Consider the following 21,379-nt stretch of genomic DNA (forward strand, 5'->3'; position numbering starts at 1 on the left):
AATACTTCCTCCTGTAAATGTTAATGATTAACTATCCACCAAATGGAAAAGAAGTATGTTTCTTTATTTTCCCTTTTTACCCAATCCGACAGATTTCTCCGCTTTGCTTTCTCCTGCCCCCTCAATCTACCACCAAGGGATTTCAAGTCATAGTAAATGATAATTATTATTCATATTTTTATTTATTATTCATTATTATTATAGCACGAGCTATGGGAGGAAAGATTAGTAAAATAGGTAGAAAATCAGCCTAAAAGAATGCTCAAATCAGTTGTGAATAAGAAGTACCTATTTCTCTGAAATGAAACTGAGTCACATCTTACAGAGGGACAGCTGCCTCATCTGCAAAATGAAAGTAATTCCCACCCGGCAGCATTAATAAATGTCAAGTTCCAGGGCGCACAGAGGAGCCCACCCAATGGGAGCTGGTATTGCATCGGAACATCCTGAGCAATCGGGGAAACTGGGTGCCGGCGGGATCCAGACGTCGGCTTTCTGCCACCCAGCGCCACTGGACGTCAGTCCTAGTCCGTCCGCCGCCGGGTCCTGCATTGGGATGGACTCTCCACGGGCCCCTGCTCTCTGCACGGGCTGCACGCTCCTTCCCCACCTTGGCGAAGCGGAGAGGGCCTCCCAACAAGTCACACGAAGACGGAAACCGCCGAACGTCCCTTCCTGGAGCGACCTGCTTTCTCGGAAGGCCAAGCGCTCGTGTCTCGCCTTCCTCTCTCTCCCAGGCCGGACGCCAGGTCTCCCAGAGCGACCGCGGCCTTGCGCAACCGGACTTCAGCCGCTGCCATCTGCGCAGGCGCGGAAAGAGGCGGCCAGACAGCTTCCGCTCGCGCCCGGCGTCCCTCGCGTTTCCAGGGGCGGGGCTTGCGTGATGACATCATGGGGCGGGGCCTCGGGCGGCGGGAAGAGGCGGCGGGAGCATGGAGGTGGAGGAGAGCGCCAGTGGGGCGGCCGAGCACGGGGCCCAGGACCCTGCCCCTGGCCCCAGCAGGGCCCCCGGCAGTGCCGGCCACTACGAGCTGCCGTGGTGAGGGCCCAGGCCATAAGCGATGGGTGCTGTGGGAGCGTAGGTGGGCGAGAGGCGGGTCGTGTCCGGGGGAACCCAGGGGCGGGAGATCGTGGGGGGCGGGGGGACCTGAGCGGAGCTGGAGGCTCCAGGGTGGTGTCCAGGAGATTATTTGAAGAGGGGGAGGGACAGGGCCGCTTAGCCCACCCGGGGTCGAGGGAGGCCGGTCTGACCCCTGGAAACGCAGTGTTGGTCAGAACATTGCTTACTAAGCAGTGGTTCTCAACCTTTCTAATGCCGTGACCCTTTAATACAGTTCCTCATGTTGTGGTGACCCCCAACCATACAATTATTTTCGTTGCTACTTCATAACTGTAATTTTGCTACTGTTATGGATCGTAATGTAAATACCTGTGTTTTCCGATGGTCTTAGGCGACCCTGTGGGTTGCGACCCACAGGTTGAGAACCGCTAGCAGGGTCACCTAAGACCATCGGAAAACAGATATTTACATTACGATTCATAACAGTAGCAAAATTACAGTTATGAAGTAGCAACAAAAATAATTTTATGGTTGGGGGTCACCACAACATGAGGAACTATTAAAAGGTCACGGCATTAGAAAGGTTAAGAGCCACTGGGTGAGGAGGGGAAGAGAGAAACATCGGTTGGTTCATTGGTTGCCTTCCAACTCGATGGACCATCAACCTTTCCTGTGCACAGGAAGACGCTCAACCAACCGAGACACTGGCCAGGCCCACCCCTCTTCTTGATGAGAGCAGATACCTAAATGGAGTGCAGGATAATTTATTGGAATATCTACAGCTGCGTTGTGCAGCCCCCCAGCCACTAACTAGTCACATGAGTCTGTTGAGCCCTGGAAATGAGGCTAGTCAGAATTGAGATGGTCTATAAGTGTACAATATACATCTGGCTTTTGAGGACTTAGTATTAAGAAAAACTCATTAGTAATTTTTATGTTGCTCCATGTTGAGAATGACAATATTTTTAGTATATTAGGTTCAGTAAATAATATTAGTAAAGTTAACTTCATCTGTTTTCTTTTACCTTTCGTAATGTGGCTACCAGAAAGTTTAAAATTACCATGTGGCTGGCATTATATTTTTCATGCACAACACTACATGCTTAGGATACTTCAGTATACATAACAAACTCGGCTCTCATGGAGCTTACATTTGATAGAGAAAGACAAAGTAAAAAAGCAAGTGCTGTGGAGTAAATAAATAGCGATGGTTTTCAGGGAAGGCCTTTGATGAGATGACTTTGATGATTTGGTCAAAGACCTGAGCTCAGGGAGTAAGGCATGTGACTGGAGAAACCTCTCAGGTAGATGGAGTAGCTATAAAGGCCCTGAAAGAAGAGCATCTTTTCCTTGTTCAAAGTCCAGCACAAATTTCAGCTCCTAACATTCCCAGGTGGTGATTCCCGCCTCAGCGTCCGCAGCCCTGTAGTGGGACTTGCTAAGCTCTTATCTCCCTGCCATTTGGAAAGCCCTTCAGAGCAATAACCATCTCTGTATCTTCTGCTGTCCTCCCCTTGAGATCTCTACCTCCTTTCACAGTGCTTGGCACCTGGAAGGGACTGAGCATGAAGAATAAATGAATAGGAAGAAGCATGCTTCATCTGCCGGTCTTGGAGGGGAAGTGTTTACTGTAGTATGTGACAAACAGGCTTCTTTGCATGCAGCTGTTTCCGGAGCACAACTAGTACCTGCATAATAAATCAGGGAGTGTTGTAAAGGACTGAGGAAGTCCTGATGGTTAAATCATTGTATATCTTCCACTTCTAGTCTCACTGAAGAAAGTCATTTTCTCTCTAGCATAGCTTGCTTATTCATTTAAAAGAGAAGCATTGCCCGGCCAGTGTGGCTTAGTGATTGAGTGTTGACCCATGAACCAAGAGATCACTGGTTCAATTCCCAGTCAGGGTATATACCCAGTTTACAGGCTCGATCCCTGAGGAAGGGGGCTGGGGGTGGGGAAGGGCGTGCAGGAGGCAGCCAATCAATGATGTTTCTCCTCTATGTTTCTATCTCTCTATCTCTCTCCCTTCCTCTCTAAAAATCAAGAGAGAAGTATTGGTCTGACTAGACCACTAGCCTGTCCACTCCACATAGCCTAATAGGGTCACAAGATAGGCCTGTGGTTTCTGTCTAGCCAACCCTGCTGTGCGCGCCTTGCCAAGCCTGCAGAAACTGGCAGGTAAAGCATGAGGAGGCTCGGTTACATCCATATCTGCCAGATCAAATGATGTCAGTGCTGTGCTCGCTTCGGCAGCACACATACTAAAAATTGGAATGATACAGAGAAGATTAGCATGGCCCTTGTACAAGGATGACACACAAATTCGTGAAGCATTTTTAAAAGGAAAAAAAAAGTGATGTCAGTGCTGTGTGTGCTGGATCTCTGTTGTGACGGGCAGGCTGTTGCTGCACAGTGTCACTTTGGTCCAGATGGCCCGCTCTGGCCCTTCTCCAGCAACAACAGGTATTTCTTTGCTGTGGTGGGTTTGGAGCTTCTGGTGTGTAATTCTCATGCACTAAACTTTTCAGATGGCACTTGGGCATCCCCTTAAATTTAAAACCTGCCACCACTTGGTGTATTTTTTTTTTAATGTATGTCACCTGACAAAGCTGAGTATTGCTGCTCTTTAGTGCTTCCTTTTGTGTAGCATGAAAATAGTTATGTCAACATCTTTTATGCGTTTTCTTAAAAACAGGGTTGAGAAATATAGACCAGTGAAGTTGAATGAAGTAGTCGGGAATGAAGACACTGTGAGCAGGCTGGAGGTGGGTGTTTTTTTAAAAAAAAATATATAAATATATACACATATACACATATATACACACACACACACACATAGAATATATATGAACTTATACCACATTATTGTGCCTTGATAAAGCTCACGGCATTTGGAGTAAGACAGTCAAGGTGGGGGATGCGGGTAAGCCACGGTTCCAGAAGAGCTGAGGGAATAGGAAACATTCAGTTTGGAGATGCCTAGAAGTGGTGGGTAACTTCAGATGTTTGAAGGGCTGGCTTATTGGAGAGGAGTTATCAGACAAGAGCAAGGTTGGCAGACTTTCTGTAAAGGCAATATAATAGATACCATAGGCTTTTTGCAAATATCTATATATATATATATAAAAGGCTAGTATGCTAAGTCTACGACCGTCCGACCAGTCGCTATGACACGCACTGACCACCAGGGGGCAGATGCTCAAAGCAGGAGCTGCTGTGACGCACACTGGCCATTGACAGAGAAATGGCACCATGGACCTGGCGCCCACAAAGCAACACTCAGCTTCCCCCAAGTGGGACACAGGCCCTGCTTCCACCCTAGAGCGACAGCCCACCAAATCGCAGCCAATGCTGCCGAGGCCCCATGGCACAAAATGCAGCCCACAGCCCAACCCGGAAATGGTCGCTGTGGGCACCAGATAATGACATCACGTAGCAATATCTGGCTTCCTCTCCCTAGCGACTAGCCTCCTTGGAGTTTCTTCAGCCCAGGAACACTACTTGCTTTATAGCCAGGTGCAAACATTTTACACTTTAACCAAATGTCTGTGAAGCTTTTTCCCATGCCTCATCTCATTTGATCCTCATAGAAGTCCTGGAGTAGGTAGCTAGGAGACTCGGTGGAATCCTATTTTCTTTTCATTAGCCGGAAAACGGAGATTTAGAAAGCTTAGAAACTTGACTCAACTGAAAAGAAGTAAGAAATAGTGGACCTTGAAAGTGACTTCAGGTTTTCTCACTGCGCAGAATATAGTCAAACACTGCTGCAGTTAAATATTTTACCCTTTGTTCTCCCTATGTGATCTACAATAATAATCTGCTTCATGTTGATATTTACTGCTGTGTTGCTGACAATTACCTGAAAGAGAAATTGGAGTGCTTCACTGGGCTGGAAAAAATTTAGCTAAATCAGAAAGCAGGTCTAATTAAGCAAGTTTATATATATAAAGCTCTCGCTGGCGCCAATTGCATGTGTCTGTTTCGTTCTGTCATTGTCGATCGTGAATTTGGTTGACACTTCTATTATAGAGAAAGGGCGGATAGTGATATTAAAATATTTCTTCTAATTAATTTCCTTTCAATGTGCATGAATTCCTGCACTGGGCCACTAGTATAACTATATTTGACAAATACTCTGTTTATTTTTTCAACAATCCTTTAAAAATGTGAAAGCCATTTTTAGCTAGGGGTATCATAGAAACAGGCCTCAGGCTAGATTACCTTCACTCCCTTCATGCCCCTCCCACCATAGTTTGCCAACCTCTGCCTAGAGGGACTAAGTGACAAGGCAACTGGCTTCAAAATGGGCAGGCAGAAATGTTTAGCAATAAAGCAAGCTTTGAATTCCAAGCCATCTTTAGGCAGAATCTAGTAGCCCAACTATGTGAGTCATGACAAAGACAATCTCTGTAGTAATCAGTGCTTATGCTATAATAGCTAACAAGGTATTTATTTATTTTACAAATGCATTCATTTTACAAATATTTGAGTATGTTTTCTGGGACAGCTATGGTGCAGTGTTAGGAACTATTGATATAAATAGATATGATTCCTGCCCGAGTAAGATTTTTAGTCTAATGGGGTAGCATTAAAGTCAGCAGGCGACGTGATAAGCACTCTGCTAGAGGAGGGCAGATGCTGTGGGAGCACATGGGAAGAGTTAACCCTCACAGTATCTTTATTCCCAAGTGGAAGAAGTGATACCAAAGCTTGAGTGGGAGTTAGCCAGACTTGCAGGGGAGGAGTGAGAGAGAAGAGGTAGCAGGAATAGCAGGTGCAAAGGCCCCCAGGTGAGAAAGCTTGGCTTGTTCTTGGGTGGGATGCCATCTGATTGGAATAGTGCTTTCCAGACATTAATAGGCACTTGAATTGCCTGGGGATTTTGTTAAAATGCAGATTCTGGTGCAGTAGTTCTGGAGATGAGGCCAGATTCTGCATTTCTAACACGCTCCCAGGGGGTGCTGATGCTTCTGGTCCATGAGCCCCTGATAGCAAGGCTGTAGAGTACATGTGTTGGGGTGTGTGAGAAATGAGCCCATGAGGTGGGCAGGATCCAGATTGGGCAGGGCCTCATGAGCCATGTTTGAGAGTTTGGGCTTTATGAAGCCAGCCTAGACACGCCTTAATTTACATGGAAAATCCCCAGCTCCCTGCATCTTTTTTCTCCCAGCCCCACAACACACCTCCTCTCTGACAGCTCTCAGTCTGTTCTCTGTCTGTGGGTCTGTTTCTATTTCGTTTGTTGATTTATTTTGTCCATGAGATTCCACATATGAATGAAATCATAAAGGTGAAAGGATTAAGCAAACAAACAAACAAAACCAAAACATAGACACAGACAACAGCATGGTGATTGCCAGAGGGGAAGAAGGGGAGGAGGAGGTAGAAGAAGGTATAGGGGATAAATGGTGATTGAAGGAGACTTGACTTGGGGTGATGAACACACAGAATAGTATACAGGTCAAGTATTTTAGAGTTGAACTGAAAACTATATAATTTTATTAACCAATGTCACCCCAATAAATCCAATAAAAATAAATAAGAAAAAAAAAGAATTTGGGCTTCATGATGAGAGCAGTAAAGAGTCATACAAGGCTTTCAGTCAGGTAAAAATGTTATGTGTGTTTGAGAAAATTGGCTGTGGTTAGTGTATGGGAAATGGGTTGGGGTGATTAGTGGCAAGGAGACTAGGAATGTCTGAGCCTTTGTAATTAAGGTGCTGTGTGGGGTGAGGAGGAAGGCCCTGTTAACAGTGACAGTGACCTCCAGGTTCCTGGCTTGGGTGGTAGTGTTGATGGCATTGAAGTCCGTGGAAGGGGAAATGTGGGTGGGGCCTCGGGTTTGTAGGGGAAAATGATGAATTCAGTTTAGAATATGCTGAGGTGAGTGTTCCATGGGGCATCCATATGAGGAAATTTGTAGCCATGTTTACTACACAGGCCCATGTGGCTGGGGAGGCTTGGCTCCTTATGGTTTACAGGTTAACCAGTTTTAATGAACATTTCTTCTTTCAGGTCTTTGCACGAGAAGGGAACGTGCCCAATATTATCATTGCTGTGAGTACTTGGTCCTGGCCCTGGTGATGTCTTGAAGTGTCATTTTCGATTCTCTCTTGAGCGCTTTCTTGTGCACAGAGCTCCTTGGTCAGGAGGCTTGTGGTTGGGGTGGAGGGTTCGAGGGGGAGGCGAGTGTGAAAAGTGGGGAACAGTCCATCAGGAGCTATGATAAGGTCGTTCTGCTGGCTTGGAGCACTTACTGGAGATCTCATTCCCAGGGCCCCCCAGGAACTGGCAAAACTACAAGCATCCTGTGTTTGGCCCGAGCCCTTCTGGGCCCAGCTCTCAAGGATGCTGTCTTGGAACTCAATGCCTCAAATGACAGGTACGTCTGGGAGTTAGGACTGAGGGGCAGCAAGTGTTTTACATTTTGAATTGTTATAGAAATGGCCTTTTTTCCGTTCTATGTTATATGTGGAGCTTGCCCAGCCAGCTTTATGTTTTCCTTTAATCCTCCCAGTGAAATAGAATGGGAATTGCTGGCTCATCAAGGTGGTATCATAAGCACTAGACTTGATGGCTTAACTTCGTTAATGGAAATTTTAAATATTATTTTTAATTGTGGTAAAATACACAATATAAAATTTACCATCTTGCTCATTTTGTTTTTAATCCTCCCCCATATTTTCATTGATTTTTAGAGAGAGAGGAGGAAGGGAGAGAGAGAAAAAAACATCACTGTGAGAGAGAAACATTGATTGGTTGCCTCTCATATGCGCCCTGATTTGGGATCGAACCCACAACCTACGTATGTGACCTGAATGGGAATTGATCAGCAGCCATTTGGTGTATGGGGTGACGCTCCAACCAATTGAGCGACCAGGCCAGGGCCAGCTTACTCATTTTTAAGTGTACAGTTCAGTAGTGTTAAATATATTCACATCGTTGTGTAGCCGATGATCTCCAGAACTTTTTTGTCTTCCAGAACTAAAACTCTGTACCCATGCCCCTCCCTCTGCCACTGGCAACCACTATTCTACTTTCTGTATCTATGAACTTGATTTTATTGTAGATGCCTCATATAAGTGGTTTCATACAGTATTTGTCTTTCTGTGGCTGGCTTATTTCACTTAGCTTATGTCCTCACGATTCATCCACGGAGCCAAACTGTAGCATCTGTCAGTCTTTCCTTTTTAAGGCTGAATAATATCCCTTTGTAAGGATAGTCCACCACATTTTGCTTATTCATTCATCCATTGATGGATGCTTGGGTTGCTTTCATCTTTGGGACATTTGTGAATTGTGAAAATGCTGCTATGACATGGGTGTATAAATATCTCTTTAAGACCCTGCTTTTAATTCTTTTGGATATATACTTAGAATTGCTAGATTATATTTGGTAATTCTGTGTTTAATTTTTGGGGAACCTCCATGCTGTTTTTCATAGTGGCTGCACCCTTTTACATTCCCACCAACAGTGTTCAAGGGTTCCAATTTCTCCACATCCTTGCCGACACTTATTTTTTGTTTTGTTGTTGTTAGTAGCCGTACTAATGGTATGAAGTGCTGGTTTACTTTTCAGACATGAAATAGAGTATTATGAAATGAGGACTTGTGAAATAAAAAGTCTGCAAAGTCTATCTTTGGTTATTCCTTGAGGATGCAGGTCTCAGCTCTTTAATATTGTCCTAATCTTGAAGATCTCTGTAGACTTGAAACAGGCAAATGTCCTTGGAATGCAACTAACTGCTCGTCAGCTGTCACGAATGAGCCTGTAATCAGTCCATTTTGTCAATGCAGATTCTTACTACCTCTTGTTCTCCTCACACTTGCATCAGCAAACTCATTATTTTTGAAAACTTTAGTGACTCATAATTTTGTTGAAGAAAGAATAGCCCATAATTATAAAATATTTTTAATTTTAGATTTATAAAAACCTATTTGAATGATCAATACAGCGACTTTTTTGCATTTCTATATTACCTTTGTATACAAACCTGCCGTCAGCTTTTGATCACTTACAAACTGTACCCTGTAAATGTTGGTATACAAACATAAAAGATGAAAGAGTGCTGTCATATGTTCTTTTATCAAAACAGAAGGTCCAAATTCTTATCATAGGATATTGGGGAATGAAGTCCTTCCCGTTGAGTGACTAGCCAGATGAAAATATATTTAGTGTTTGTCCTTATTTAACATTTATACACCCAATGGAGTGATCACCATGGTAAGTCTAGTAACCATCTGACACTGTGCAGTATTATTGACTATATTCCCTATGCTGCACATCACATCCCCATGACTTACTGATTTTTAAAATACGGGACATTTCACAAATTTGCATGTCATCCTTGTGTAGGAGCCATGCTAATCTTCTCTGTGTCATCCAGTTTTCACATAAGTGTTGCCAAAGTGAGCACACGCCTTGATTCTTAAGTTTGAGAAAATTCACCTAGGATTTTGGCATCTGAGGAAGCATGGTCTGAGATGTTGCTTATGTGATCAATTTCACCATCATTAGAGTCTAGAGTTCTATTCGCTTCTCTGCAGTCATTTTCTGATTTGAACAATAATTATGTTTTGTCTAATAATTATGAAACATCTTCCTGTCAGTTTTTTTCTCTTTGACATTGTGCATGGAAAATGAAAAGTTTTGATGTTTTTTTAGTTGTGATCAGTGAAAGCTTTAAAAAAGATAGCAAAGACAGAGTATCTGAACTTCTTTTATGCCTTCTAGAAAGACAATACAGAACCTGAAGAACACACAAAAAATGAAGTATGAGACAATAGTAATAGTATTTTTTATTTTTAGCATAGTTGGGAATAATTGATGATTAACGATAAAATAATTACTAGGATGATGAAATACCAAACAGTTTTAACCCTTTACACTCGCTTGCTTTTTTCTCGATTCCTTTATTCTAATGCTAACCGTGTCGAGTCACACTCGACATCCGAGTACAAAAGGTTAAGGTACAGGAAGAATAAGATCACTAAGGTACAGGAAGAATAAGATCACTTAAAATAAATCTGAGATTGTAAAATAATTCAGTGGACCCATATGGTAATTGCAAGATAAAATGAATCTCATTATATTTTAAGTAGTAAATTTTTCTTCTGAAAACCTCCAAAAAGGAATAAAAATAATGAAATTTTAATTCTTCAAAGTAGAATTGCTCAAAAAGGAAACTTAAAAACTAACATTGGGTCTATGATGATGAACGAGGGTTAAAGTTCCCATGAAGGTAACTGATTTTGTCTCAGAAGGTGACAGTTAAATTCCGGCTTGTTGTTTCAGGGGCATTGATGTTGTGAGAAACAAAATCAAAATGTTTGCCCAACAGAAAGTCACCCTTCCCAAAGGACGGCATAAGATCATCATCCTGGATGAAGCAGACAGGTAGAGTGCTTTGCCAAACATTTGACCTTGATCTCTAAATCTCTTATCTGGCTTTATTAAATCCAGAGAGAAAGCTTTGCCTTTGCACTTTTGTGGTATTTTTGCTTATCTTCAAAAGCAATTTAATAGGAGCCTGAGCCCTAAAGTCAACTTAATTAACTTACAAACATTCGTCTAAGACAGTCAGCTAATATGTTTGTTCCAACATCACTTATGTGATGAATAATTTAAATGTTTTTTTTATTGTGGTGAAATACACATAACATAAAATTTACCATTTTTAATCATTTAGTGTATAATTCGGTGACATTTAGTACATTCACAGTGTTAGCCATTACCGGTATAAATGAAAAGTTTTAAATGACATTTTTAAAAAAGTAATTCATATTCTTTGTAGAAAATTTAGAAAATATTGTTAATATCTTGCTTTATTTTCTTTTTCTACGCTATATATTTTTACATGGTTGAGATCATAATATATGTAATTTTTGTATCCTGTTTTTTCCTTTTAATATCAAAAGCAGCGCTCCACATTATTATAATCTTGTTCGGAACATTGTAATTGTCATGTTATAGTACATAGTTTGCTACACCTTCACCTATTTTACTGTAACATTATAGCAATAATAACCAACATTTATTGAGCACTTATATGTAAGCATTACATTATCCCAGGTACTCTACATGTTATTATCTCGTCATCAACAGCCCTCTTGACGTAGGCAGTGTCATTATCTCCTTATAGGTGAGGACACTGAGCCTCAGATAATGTACCTGTGGTCCCCAAACTAGCAGATGAAAGAGCTTCAGGGTGGGCCCGCAGCCTGGCCCCAGAGCCTCTGCTCTATGCCCACGTGCAGCCTGCCTGTGGAAGACCCAAACAGGCTCAGGAGAGGCTGAGCATGCCCAGTCAGGAGGTCAGGGTTCCCAGTCTCTGAGGGAGGGATTTGTGTCCCACGGTCCCAGGTCGCATTTGCCAACTGCACTCTTATATTTTTCTTCTCAGCATGACTGATGGAGCCCAGCAAGCCTTGAGGAGAACCATGGAAATCTACTCCAAAACGACTCGCTTTGCTCTTGCTTGTAACGCTTCAGATAAAATCATAGGTGAGGGTCAGCTCTGGGTGTCTTGTCTGCATTGGGGCTCATTTGGCTCTTTAGCAACAGAAGAGTAGGGACTAGTATTGACTGTCGTCAACCAAGCACTATGCTGTGTATTCAACTTTTTCATTTGATCTTATATAATTATTTGCAGAGGTATTATCAGCTCCACATTAGAGATGAGAAAACTGGAGCTCAGAGAGGTTGAGTAATTTGCCCAAGGTCACATAGCAAGTGGAGGAGCTGAGGTTGGAACCCCACATCTTTCTGCCTCTTGCTGCATCACAAGCACACGTGACATTTTGATATCCTGTGCACAGTGTCATAGTCACTGCCCCTCTCCAGACATGTTCCTGCACTTTCTGTGTGTCTGAGTACTGCACATGCACCGCGTCTGCACACCGGACTTGGTTATTGCCAGCAATTGCTTCACCTGTGAAGCCTTACACGTTAGTCTTCTCTCTGACCTGGCATTTGTTCTTCCAGTCCTCGCTCCATCCATTTGTTTCCTCACGGTTTTATCCCCCCTCCCTCCCTTTCAGCATCTCAGCTTCCTGGTGGTTTTACATCCTTCTCTTTCTTTTTTTGTTTTGTTTTGTTAATCCTCTTCCCAGGATATTTTCCATTGATTTTTTTAGAGAGAGTGGAGCATGGAAGGGAGGAGTGTGGAGAGAGAGAGAGAGAGAGACATACATCAATGTGAGAGAGACACATCAACACATCATTTGGTTGCCTCCCGCACAAGTTCAGACCGGGGCTGGGGATTGAACCTGCACCCTGTACATATCCACAACCAGTCAGGGCTCACATCCTTCCCTTTCTGATGCAGACTTCGGCACAGTCCAGCTTTCCCTGTCTCACCATTCCTCACAGCTCTTCTGTCCCGCTGTCCTTGCCTCACATCCGCCCACTAAACCCCACCCTGTGTGAGCTCAGCCATCTGACGCTCCCTTTTCCCCCCCCACACCCCCATCTCCCAGGGGCCATTGTGCACTGTTGCAAACAAGCTGGTTATCAATCATGATGCCCCCACAAAGTTGGTGGGCTCTTTGTGTTACCAGGAATCCTTTCTGTCCTTTTACCCTATCTAGATAGTCATTATTTGTTTATTAATTTATTCAGCTATTCACTCAGTAAGCATTTACTCTGGTCTCAGTAGGTGGCGGGTACCATCAATGCAGGGCATACAACGTTTAATGAGAAACTTTCTCTACCTTCAAGACATCAGTGGTGTGGTGGAGGAAACTGCGAAAAGTTTTTGACTGATGGGTGTGTATGGAGCTTGTCTCCGTAGCCGTGGGAATCTGTGAGGGCAGGGGCACTGTTGCACTTAGAGGCCTCCCCCAGTGCGTTTTGCTCAGGGCTGTGTGATCTGAAACTGCACCTGTTGGTGGGGACAGCTCTGGCCTTCGCTTTTTATGAAAGTAATTTTTGTGATACATACAGCATTTGGATTAACTTTAATTTTTAAAGGGATATAGTAACTAACAAATGAACTCTCTAAAGGAATTTATTTCTCAACGTTAGAGGAAATGGTTTATGATCAAATTGCTGCAGAGCTAACTTGTGAAACCTAGTAGCCCAGTCTCACTTTGGTTCCTGGAGCCATGCGTTGAGAGATGGGTGTACTTGGAGGAAGGCCACGCTGCCTTATTCTGACATGTATTTAAATTCTGTGAATTCAGCTTTTGGAATGTCTCAAAAGATAAAAATTAACTAAAGGAAACTTCTATTGTAGTTAGAATATTAATGGCCTTAAAATATGTATTCCTGTTCCTAATTGCTCTTTCTCTTGTCTGTGCTGATAAATCAGATCTACTAATAAGGTTCAGTTGTAAGGCTTCCTGCTTTCAGATAAGTCAGCAATTTTCATCTGGTGTGTAAGACTTTTTAAAACATGCAATACCTAGTTACTCAGGGACACTGACCTCTTTCCCTCGATTGTCAAATAAAAAAATGACAGCCCAGCTGGTGTGGCTCAGTGGTTGGATGTTGACTCATGCACCAAGATGTTGCTGGTTAGATTTCTGTTCAGGGCGTATGTCCGGATTGCAGGCTCCATCCCCCAGTAGAGGGTGTGCAGAAGGCAGCCAATCAGTGTTCCTCTCTCATTGGTGTTTCTGTCTCTCTACCTCTCCCTTCCTCTCTCTCTCTGAAAAATCAATAAAAACATTTTTTTAAAAGTGACAACAGCCAACACAGCAATAGCCATCGGGTGTGAATGAATCAGAATTATACCTTTTTTTTTTTTTTGTCAGATCAGCAAAAAAATATATTTTTGGTGTGCCGAAGAACTTTAGTATTAGTTTATGTGTGCCATGAAATGAAACAGGTTGAAAATCGCTGAGATAAGTTGAGGTGGACTAACTCTTAGGAAAGCTGCTCTTTGAAGTCTCATCCACTTGACAGATGTGTACACAGCATCTACTCTGCACAAGGCACAGTGGAGGCTACAGGTCTGTGTGAGGCTCTGTCCCTGCCCTCTAGGAGCTCATGCTTGGATAGGGGAGGGGCCCCCCAAACAGCAAGCCATGACCCACCCAGCACACACAGTGATTTGGGGGCCACCTGGGCCAGCACCGGCTCACTGCCAGCTGTAGCATGTAGATGTCTCTATCGTAAAGGATCTTTCCCTTCTGGAAGCTGTGGCCAGCCACGGTCATCCCAGGCAGTACTGGCTGAGGCCTCTCTTGTTGCTTATTGGTTAACATTTTGAAATTTAGTCCTAAATACTCAGTCACTGGTGAGCACCTGCTGGGTAGAGAGTGGTGCCGGCATAGCTGGGCTGTGCAGGTTGTGCAGCTGCTTCCGAGTAACTAAAGAACCAGCAGGGCGATGCCATCCTTGGCCAGGGGGCCTCACTCTCTTCCTGTCTCATGCAGAGCCCATTCAGTCCAGGTGCGCAGTCCTCCGCTACACAAAGCTGACCGATGCCCAGGTCCTCACCAGGTTAATGAACGTGATCGAGAAGGAGAATGTGCCGTACACTGACGATGGTCTTGAAGCCATTATCTTCACCGCCCAGGGAGACATGCGGCAGGTGTGTGCGGTTGCTGCCCGAGGCGGGGACCTCCTGGGCTTGCCATGCCCCTTATTTTAGGGGGAAGAAGGAAGTGACGGCTGTGCAGAGTCGAGCATAGCCAGAGTGGGGAGTGTTGACCCAACACACTGATGGGACCTTGGGCTGATTGACAGCAGGCTTGCAAGGAGGGTGCTCAGTTAAAGAGGTGGGGAAGGGCCGAGACAGAAAATCACCCTGGTCATTTTTGTTCCTTAACAGGCGCTGAACAACTTGCAGTCTACTTTCTCAGGATTCGGCTTCATTAACAGTGAGAACGTGTTCAAGGTACAAAAGCTGGCGTGGGCATCACAGCCTACAAAAACTGTATTTATCTGCGGGGCCAGTGGAGTGGAGGTGGGAAGGTGCTGGAAGGAAGGGGATGGACACGGTGCTGCCGCTGGGGCTCACCCTCGGAGGGGGGGTGCTTGCCTGCCTCCCTTGTGTCCCCCTGACTCCCTCACTGGAGAGTCGGGAGGAACTTTGGGATGCCATCAGGGTGCGATCAATGCAAGTGCTGCCACGGCTGCCTCAGGCTGGTGCCCTGCACACACACGGCACCCTGCACACACGCGTTCTTGTCAGCGTTTTGTGGCCGAGGGAACAGGCCCAGGCGGCCTGTCCGAGACCACCCAGCTGCTGGGGGCCCGGAGGGAGCACCGCGCTTTCCCCTCGGCGGGCCTGGCTGCCACCTGCGACTTCCCCTCCGCACTCCCTGTGCCTGGTGTGGGTATCAGAGCTCTTTAAGGCCGAGCCAAAGGATTCTCACTCTCCCACATGACAGGATTTTCCTTTTGGGAATACTTCCGAAAACTGGTTGCCACATCCAACAGCTCAGTGTCTGATTTCTCCCTAATTTGGGGGTAAAAATCGGGTAGGGCTGTCCATGCATTTCGTCTGTTGCTTTTTCTTACCGCGTTTGTGGATAAAGAAAGCTGTGCTAAAAGCCTCTGCCTAGACCTTGGCAGTGGTGTATCTTCAAGGGCACTGAGAAGAACTTGCTTAGTCGCCTGTCGTGACAGTTAAGGTCTCATTTCCTCCTGGAGCAAAGCATCGAGGGCTCTGCAAACCAGGATTCTGAGGGAAGTTCGTTGAACTGGGAAGAGAAGGCCAAGGGCAGGTGTAGGCACTACCTGGAGATACCAGAAGGCTGTCATTTAGATTTACATGTTGACCTGCGCTAGAGGGTGGATCTAAGGCCAGGGGAGGGAGTGGCAGGAGGCAGCCTTTGGGCTCAGGGAGAGCTGCACCGGCACTCAACAGGCTGCTGTTCAGGTCACGAGAGGCTGGGACCCCGTCCCAGGAAAAACAATTGCGATTCCAGTGGGAGACCGGCCCAAAAGACTGTTGTGGGGTCGAACCCTGGAGTCAAAAATAAGACCACCGGAGGCTGCTAATTGATTAAAAAAGCAGGCAAGGATTTATTGAAACTGGCCAGGACGGCCGCGAGGGCACCACACGCAGGTGGCCACCCTCACGACCGCCCTGTCCCAGGTGTAGGCAGTCCTTTCAAAGGTCCAAACCACAAGAATTTTAGACATTGGAATGCGGACCTCCCTTGCGAAAGCAGATTGTACAAAAAGCAGGACTGAGCAGGGTTAATAATCTCTAAAGGTAGTCAACTCCTGGAGCCACTGAGTCAGTGGGAATCAATCTCCTGTGGTTCTGGTCCACAGGCACAGGAAAATGACCTTTGTGATGTGGGATGGATTAATGTGAGTTTCCAGGTCTCAGTCTGGGGGCTGAGGTAGCTACCCTATTGTTTAAGCAAGTAAGTGCGTGCAGGCACCAAAAGAGCAGGGTTAAAATTTAAACAGCAGTTTTTACCTGAGATGAATGTGTGAATGTCCTTAAAGCCTTATTTCATTCTCTACTGGTCTTTTGGGAATGAATCTAAACCTTAGATTCATTATTCAGTTTTTACCTAAGTATGGTTGCTACCATACTTCAAAGACCTCCCAAGTCTTAGTGGGTTCTAAGTGGTTCTGGGCAAGTGATCACCCAAGGGCTCTGAGAGGTGACTTACAATGGCTTTAATGCTGCCCCTGAGTGGAGAGTCTTCAGTGGCCCTTGTTAATTCATCTTCTGCTGGAGAAATCGGTAACAGAATTGGTGTCAGAAGCCTTCCTCACCTCAGTAGGTCGACATCATATTCTTTTTACTTGGTGACTTGTTTGGTGGTGAAGGGCTTTCCTCAGCCTGGTTCTGTTGCTGGAGAATTCAATGGGAAAAACACACACACACACACACACACACACACACACACCACGATTGGAGAGGTTGGTTACATAGATCACCCAGAAGTCGGTGTGTCAGGGTCCTCCTCAGGTGGTCCCCTCAGCGCTGACTCACCTTCTTTCCGGTTTGGTCAGGTCTGCGATGAGCCGCACCCCCTGCTGGTGAAGGAGATGATCCAGCACTGTGTGAATGCCAATATCGACGAAGCCTACAAGGTGTGCTTCCTTCTGCCTCTCCTGAAGCCAGAGGGACCTTTCCCTTCTTGAGCAGGGCTGAGGGAGTTCCCTGTGCTAGGGGCTTGCTTACATGCATCGCTCCCCTGAATTCTTAAAACGATGCTAGGAGTTGGTACACCCTATAGATGAGAAAACCATGACAGGCTAAATTCCGTTCTCTATGTCAACTGTTTAAAAGTAGTAGACCTGGAATTCAGAATCCTGTCTCTGTACTATAATTATATTCTCTGCATCGGGAATTTGTTCACCTAACACACGGGGGAAGACCAGTCCAACTCCTTGCTTTGCAGGGACGCTGTCTTTCTCTGTTAAGGGGAGGTTTTCCCTCCATCCTCCCGAGGAACATGGGAGTGAGCATCCTGGGACCCAGCAGTCCCCGGTCAGCCAGGAGAGGAGAACCCAGGGGGTTTCGGGCCTAATTGTAGAGTCACGTGAGCAGGTTCCAGTGGGCACCATGTGGTTCAGGTGACCTCAGGTCACATGGGTGGCAATGGTGATCTGAGGCCATTGGTGATCACAGCCAGTTTCCCTGCTCCCACTAAATTAGGCTAGAAGTTGATTGAGTTTAGGGCTGGGTTAGACCTAAGGTGAAATGAGTGCAAGGCAGGGAGACTGAGGCAGAGACCCAGGTACCCAGATTGGGTCACCGAGTGGGCCTGAAGGAAGCCTTCAGATTTAGGCACATAGAGCTTCCCAGCCCCCTGAGTTTATCCCAGGATGCTGAAGCAAAGGAAAAAACAAGTGATTCCAGACCCTGCAGTCCATGGAGTGGGGCATGGAGTGGGGATGTTCAGAAGGCAGGAGGCCGAGACCACTGCTGTAGTCCCTGCCCTGGCCAGGATGTTCAGGGCTGCTCCTGCAGGGGTGGGTTAGGACTCCGTAGCCAGGGAAAGCAGAGCAGATACTACAGGGGTGGGGAACCTTTTTCTGCCAAGGGCCATTTGGATATTTATAACATCATTCATGGGCCATACAAAATGACCAACTTAAAAGTTAGCCTGCTATATTTGGTCAGACATGTAATTAACTCACCCCTACTGCCGTGGCAGGGCCAGACCAAACGATTCCGTGGGCCTTATAGAGCCTGCCGGCCGGACGTTCCCCACCCTGACAGGGTTCTGCTTCTGCTCAGGGTGTACTGGGATGATCAATAAAGTGCTTAAGAGGCTCGGGGACAGTAATAGTCCTTGCAATACATTTAAAAACATTTGCAGTATTGTCTGTCTGTGTGCTGGAAAATCAGTCGAATTATCTCCATGTGATCTATAGGGCGTGGCCCACCAGCTCCGTGGTGCTCAGCTGATTCTCAGAATCGCTTGGGTTTTCTAGGATGAGCAGTGTGACCCGCCCGAGATTTGTGTGGCTTTAACCTCATTTCCCAAGTATCCTTGTCCTGTTCGGAGTTCAGCAGCCTCAGCATGTTCTCTTTTGTGTAGATTCTCGCTCACCTGTGGCACCTTGGCTACTCGCCAGAAGACATCATTGGCAACATTTTTCGAGTGTGTAAAACCTTCCAAATGGCAGAATACTTGAAACTGGAGTTCATTAAGGTCAGTAGGGGTGTAGCCGGGCCTCTCTCCTCGGGTTCCGCCCACGCTGTGGCTCCCTTGGTTTCACTTACAGGCCTGGCATCGGGAAGATGCTCGGCAGTGTCCCCAGCTCCGATGGAGGCGGCGGCTGCCTGTCCTGGGGCTGGGAGTTTGTTTAAGCCCATTCTACCAATCAGTGACCTACTGTTCCTTAGGATGGCTCTTCATTAGAGATTTGTGTGTTTATTCATCTTTAAGGTCAGATTGATTGAGGTATAGTTTACATAGGGGAAAATTCAGCCTCTTAGGTGTATTCTGTTGACAGAAGCATTCAGTTGTGTAAACACAACTCTCTAACCCCCCAACTTTACATGCCCCTTTCCTCTATCACCTGGAAACCACTGATCTGCTTTCTCTTTGGGGGACAGAATTTTCCAGAATATTATACAAATGAAATCAAGCAGAAACATAGTCTTTTGAGCCTGGCTTTTTCATTAGCTGAATAGACTTTGTATTTGTTCATATGTTTGCTGCGAGGGTCAGTGGGTTATTCCTTTTTATTACTGAGTAATATTCCAGTGTATGGAGGTGAGGTTGCTTGGTCGAATGGTAAGTCTAAGTTTAACTTGATAAGAAACCGCCAAACTTTTCCAGAGTGGCTATAGCATTTTGCATCCTGTCAACAGTGATGAGCATTTCAGCTGATCCACATCCCAGCCGCACTTGGAATGCTCAGTTGGGTTTTTAGTCATTGCCATAGGTTTGTAGAGGCTTTCATTTGCATTTCCCAGTAGCTAATGATGTTGAGCACTTTTTCATGTGCTTATGGGCCATCCCCAATCTTTGATGAAGTATCTGTTCAGATCTCCCCAGTTTTTAATTGGGTTTGTTTTCTCATTACTGCGTTTTGTTGTTTTTTTTTTTGTCCTCACCCAAGGATATTTTTCCATTGGTTTTTAGAGTGGAAGGGAGAGGGAGAGACAGAGAGAAACATTCATGTGAGAGAGACACATCAATTGGTTGCCTTCTGCGACTAAGGTACATGCCTTGACCAGAATTGAACCCAGGACCCTTCGGTCTGTGGGCTCTATCCACTGAGGCCACACCGGCTAGGGCTCATTACTTAGTTTTGAGTGTTCTTAATGTATAATCAGATATGTGTTATATAAATATTTTAATATTGCCTTTTTTTTTATTTCTTTAACAGGATCTTACAAAGAAATACCAATGTCCTTTTAGGTTTAAGTTGAACTTTAGTTAAACATAATCCATGACAACTTAGAGTTCATTTTCTAGTTGGAGTTAGAATTCATTGCATCAATTTTGAGTAAACCATTAGTACAGATTTTTAAAAAATAAATCTGTTCCTCACTTACTAACCAGATTTAAATTTCCTTTGTTTTTAGGAAATTGGATACACTCATATGAAGATAGCCGAAGGTGTGAACTCTCTTCTGCAGATGGCAGGGCTCCTGGCCAGGCTGTGTCAGAAGACAATGGCCCCGGTGGCCAGTTAGAGCGGAGAACTCATTGCTGGGGTTACAAGAGTCCCTGAGAGACAGGACTCACAGCCTTCTGCTTTGGGAGAAAATGCTGCCCAGATTGGCAGTGGGACTCGCCTTTTAGTAACATGCTGTGGCCTTCCCCGTGCTTCTACACACATCTCCAGAAGCGTTTGCATTCAGCCCCAGGTGACGGGGAAAGGCCACAGAGAATGTCCAGGGCACGGCACCCAGTCTGGGTGTGTGTTGGCATTTTAGCTAATAAAACTACAATTTTGTCAGCAATAATGTGGCCGTGCAAGTCCGCAAAGAGAGCCAGCTTCCTGTCTCTGCATGCTTCTTGCATCCTGCAAGGAGAAAAGGTGATTTAGATGACAGACAGGACAAGCTAATCTCCATTTTTCTAGAAGCCTGGAGGACAGTTCCCCGGGGTGAGGGCAGGGTTTGTTGTAATTTACTGACTATTTAGAAAAATACTCAGAACAGCTTGGAGCCATGAGCTCTTTAGAAAGGACTTAGGTGTCGCTGAGGAGAATGGTGCAGTCCAGGCGCATGGAAAACCGCCGTGTCGCCTTGCCTGCGCAGTGCTTGTTGATTGGAATTTCCCAGTAAACTTTGTATTCACCTGTAGAATTGCTTTTTTTTTTTTTTTTTGTAAAATACTACTTTTTTAAATTATGAAAAATATCAGTTGTACATAAAACATTGAATGATACTCATGTATTCATCAGTTATACCAACACATGGCCTATCTTGTTTCCTCTGTATTCCTACCACCCCACTCGGATTGTTCTGAAGCAAATCCCAGTTGCCATTTTAGAATAGCATTGTTTGTGTGTTTAATTGATTTCGGAGAGAAAGGAAGGGAGAGAGAGAAACCAGGGATCGAGTCCACAACCTGGGTATGTGCCCTGACGGAATCAAACCGTAACCCTTCAGTGCACAGGACAGCGCTCCCACCGACTGAGCCACACCGGACAGGGCTAGAATGTTTTTTTGTTGTTGTTGTTTTTTTAATATATTTTATTGTTTTTTTACAGAGGAAGGGAGAGGGATAGAGAGTTAGAATGTTTTTAAGGGAGTGGGGGTGGGAGTCACTCATCCTGCGATTAGTGGTCTCGTGAGAGGCTTTGATTAAAAACACCTGTGTGACATGCGGGCTCTGCCTGCCCTGCCGGTTCCCTGACGAAGGCCACAGCACTGTGGCCACGTGTGCCCGTGCCGCACGTAGTGCTGGAACAGCTGGGTGAGCCCCTCT

At 45.3% G+C, this 21,379-nt stretch overlaps 1 protein-coding gene, 1 non-coding gene and 1 pseudogene across 2 annotated transcripts; 2 read left to right on the forward strand and 1 right to left on the reverse strand.

Moving 5' to 3' along the window:
• The first annotated feature begins 914 nt into the window (after window positions 1–914).
• Window positions 915–20,768, forward strand: RFC2 (replication factor C subunit 2). Its single transcript, XM_008141491.3, has 11 exons — window positions 915–1,039; window positions 3,757–3,826; window positions 7,076–7,117; window positions 7,336–7,442; window positions 10,356–10,457; window positions 11,464–11,564; window positions 14,441–14,598; window positions 14,839–14,904; window positions 16,989–17,069; window positions 18,527–18,640; window positions 20,026–20,768. The coding sequence occupies exons 1-11, from the start codon at window positions 933–935 to the stop codon at window positions 20,134–20,136; spliced, it is 1,059 nt and encodes a 352-aa protein (XP_008139713.1). The 5' UTR covers window positions 915–932; the 3' UTR covers window positions 20,137–20,768.
• LOC114231612 (U6 spliceosomal RNA) lies at window positions 3,299–3,399 on the forward strand (annotated as a pseudogene).
• On the reverse strand, window positions 9,372–9,477 carry LOC114231614 (U6 spliceosomal RNA). The gene has a single exon (XR_003617600.2). It is a non-coding gene; the product is annotated as a U6 spliceosomal RNA (small nuclear RNA).
• Window positions 20,769–21,379: the final 611 nt, after the last annotated feature.

The sequence above is a fragment of the Eptesicus fuscus genome, chromosome 4 (genome assembly GCF_027574615.1).
Source record: "Eptesicus fuscus isolate TK198812 chromosome 4, DD_ASM_mEF_20220401, whole genome shotgun sequence".
Taxonomy (NCBI): domain Eukaryota; kingdom Metazoa; phylum Chordata; class Mammalia; order Chiroptera; family Vespertilionidae; genus Eptesicus; species Eptesicus fuscus.

Bases quoted from the DNA above. Each gene is read 5' to 3' on its own strand.
- RFC2 (XM_008141491.3), top strand. From the start codon at position 933: ATGGAGGTGGAGGAGAGCGCCAGTGGGGCGGCCGAGCACGGGGCCCAG. The intron at 3,827-7,075 runs GTGGGTGTTTTT...TTCTTCTTTCAG, and splicing joins ACACTGTGAGCAGGCTGGAG to GTCTTTGCACGAGAAGGGAA. The intron at 14,905-16,988 runs GTACAAAAGCTG...CGGTTTGGTCAG, and splicing joins ACAGTGAGAACGTGTTCAAG to GTCTGCGATGAGCCGCACCC.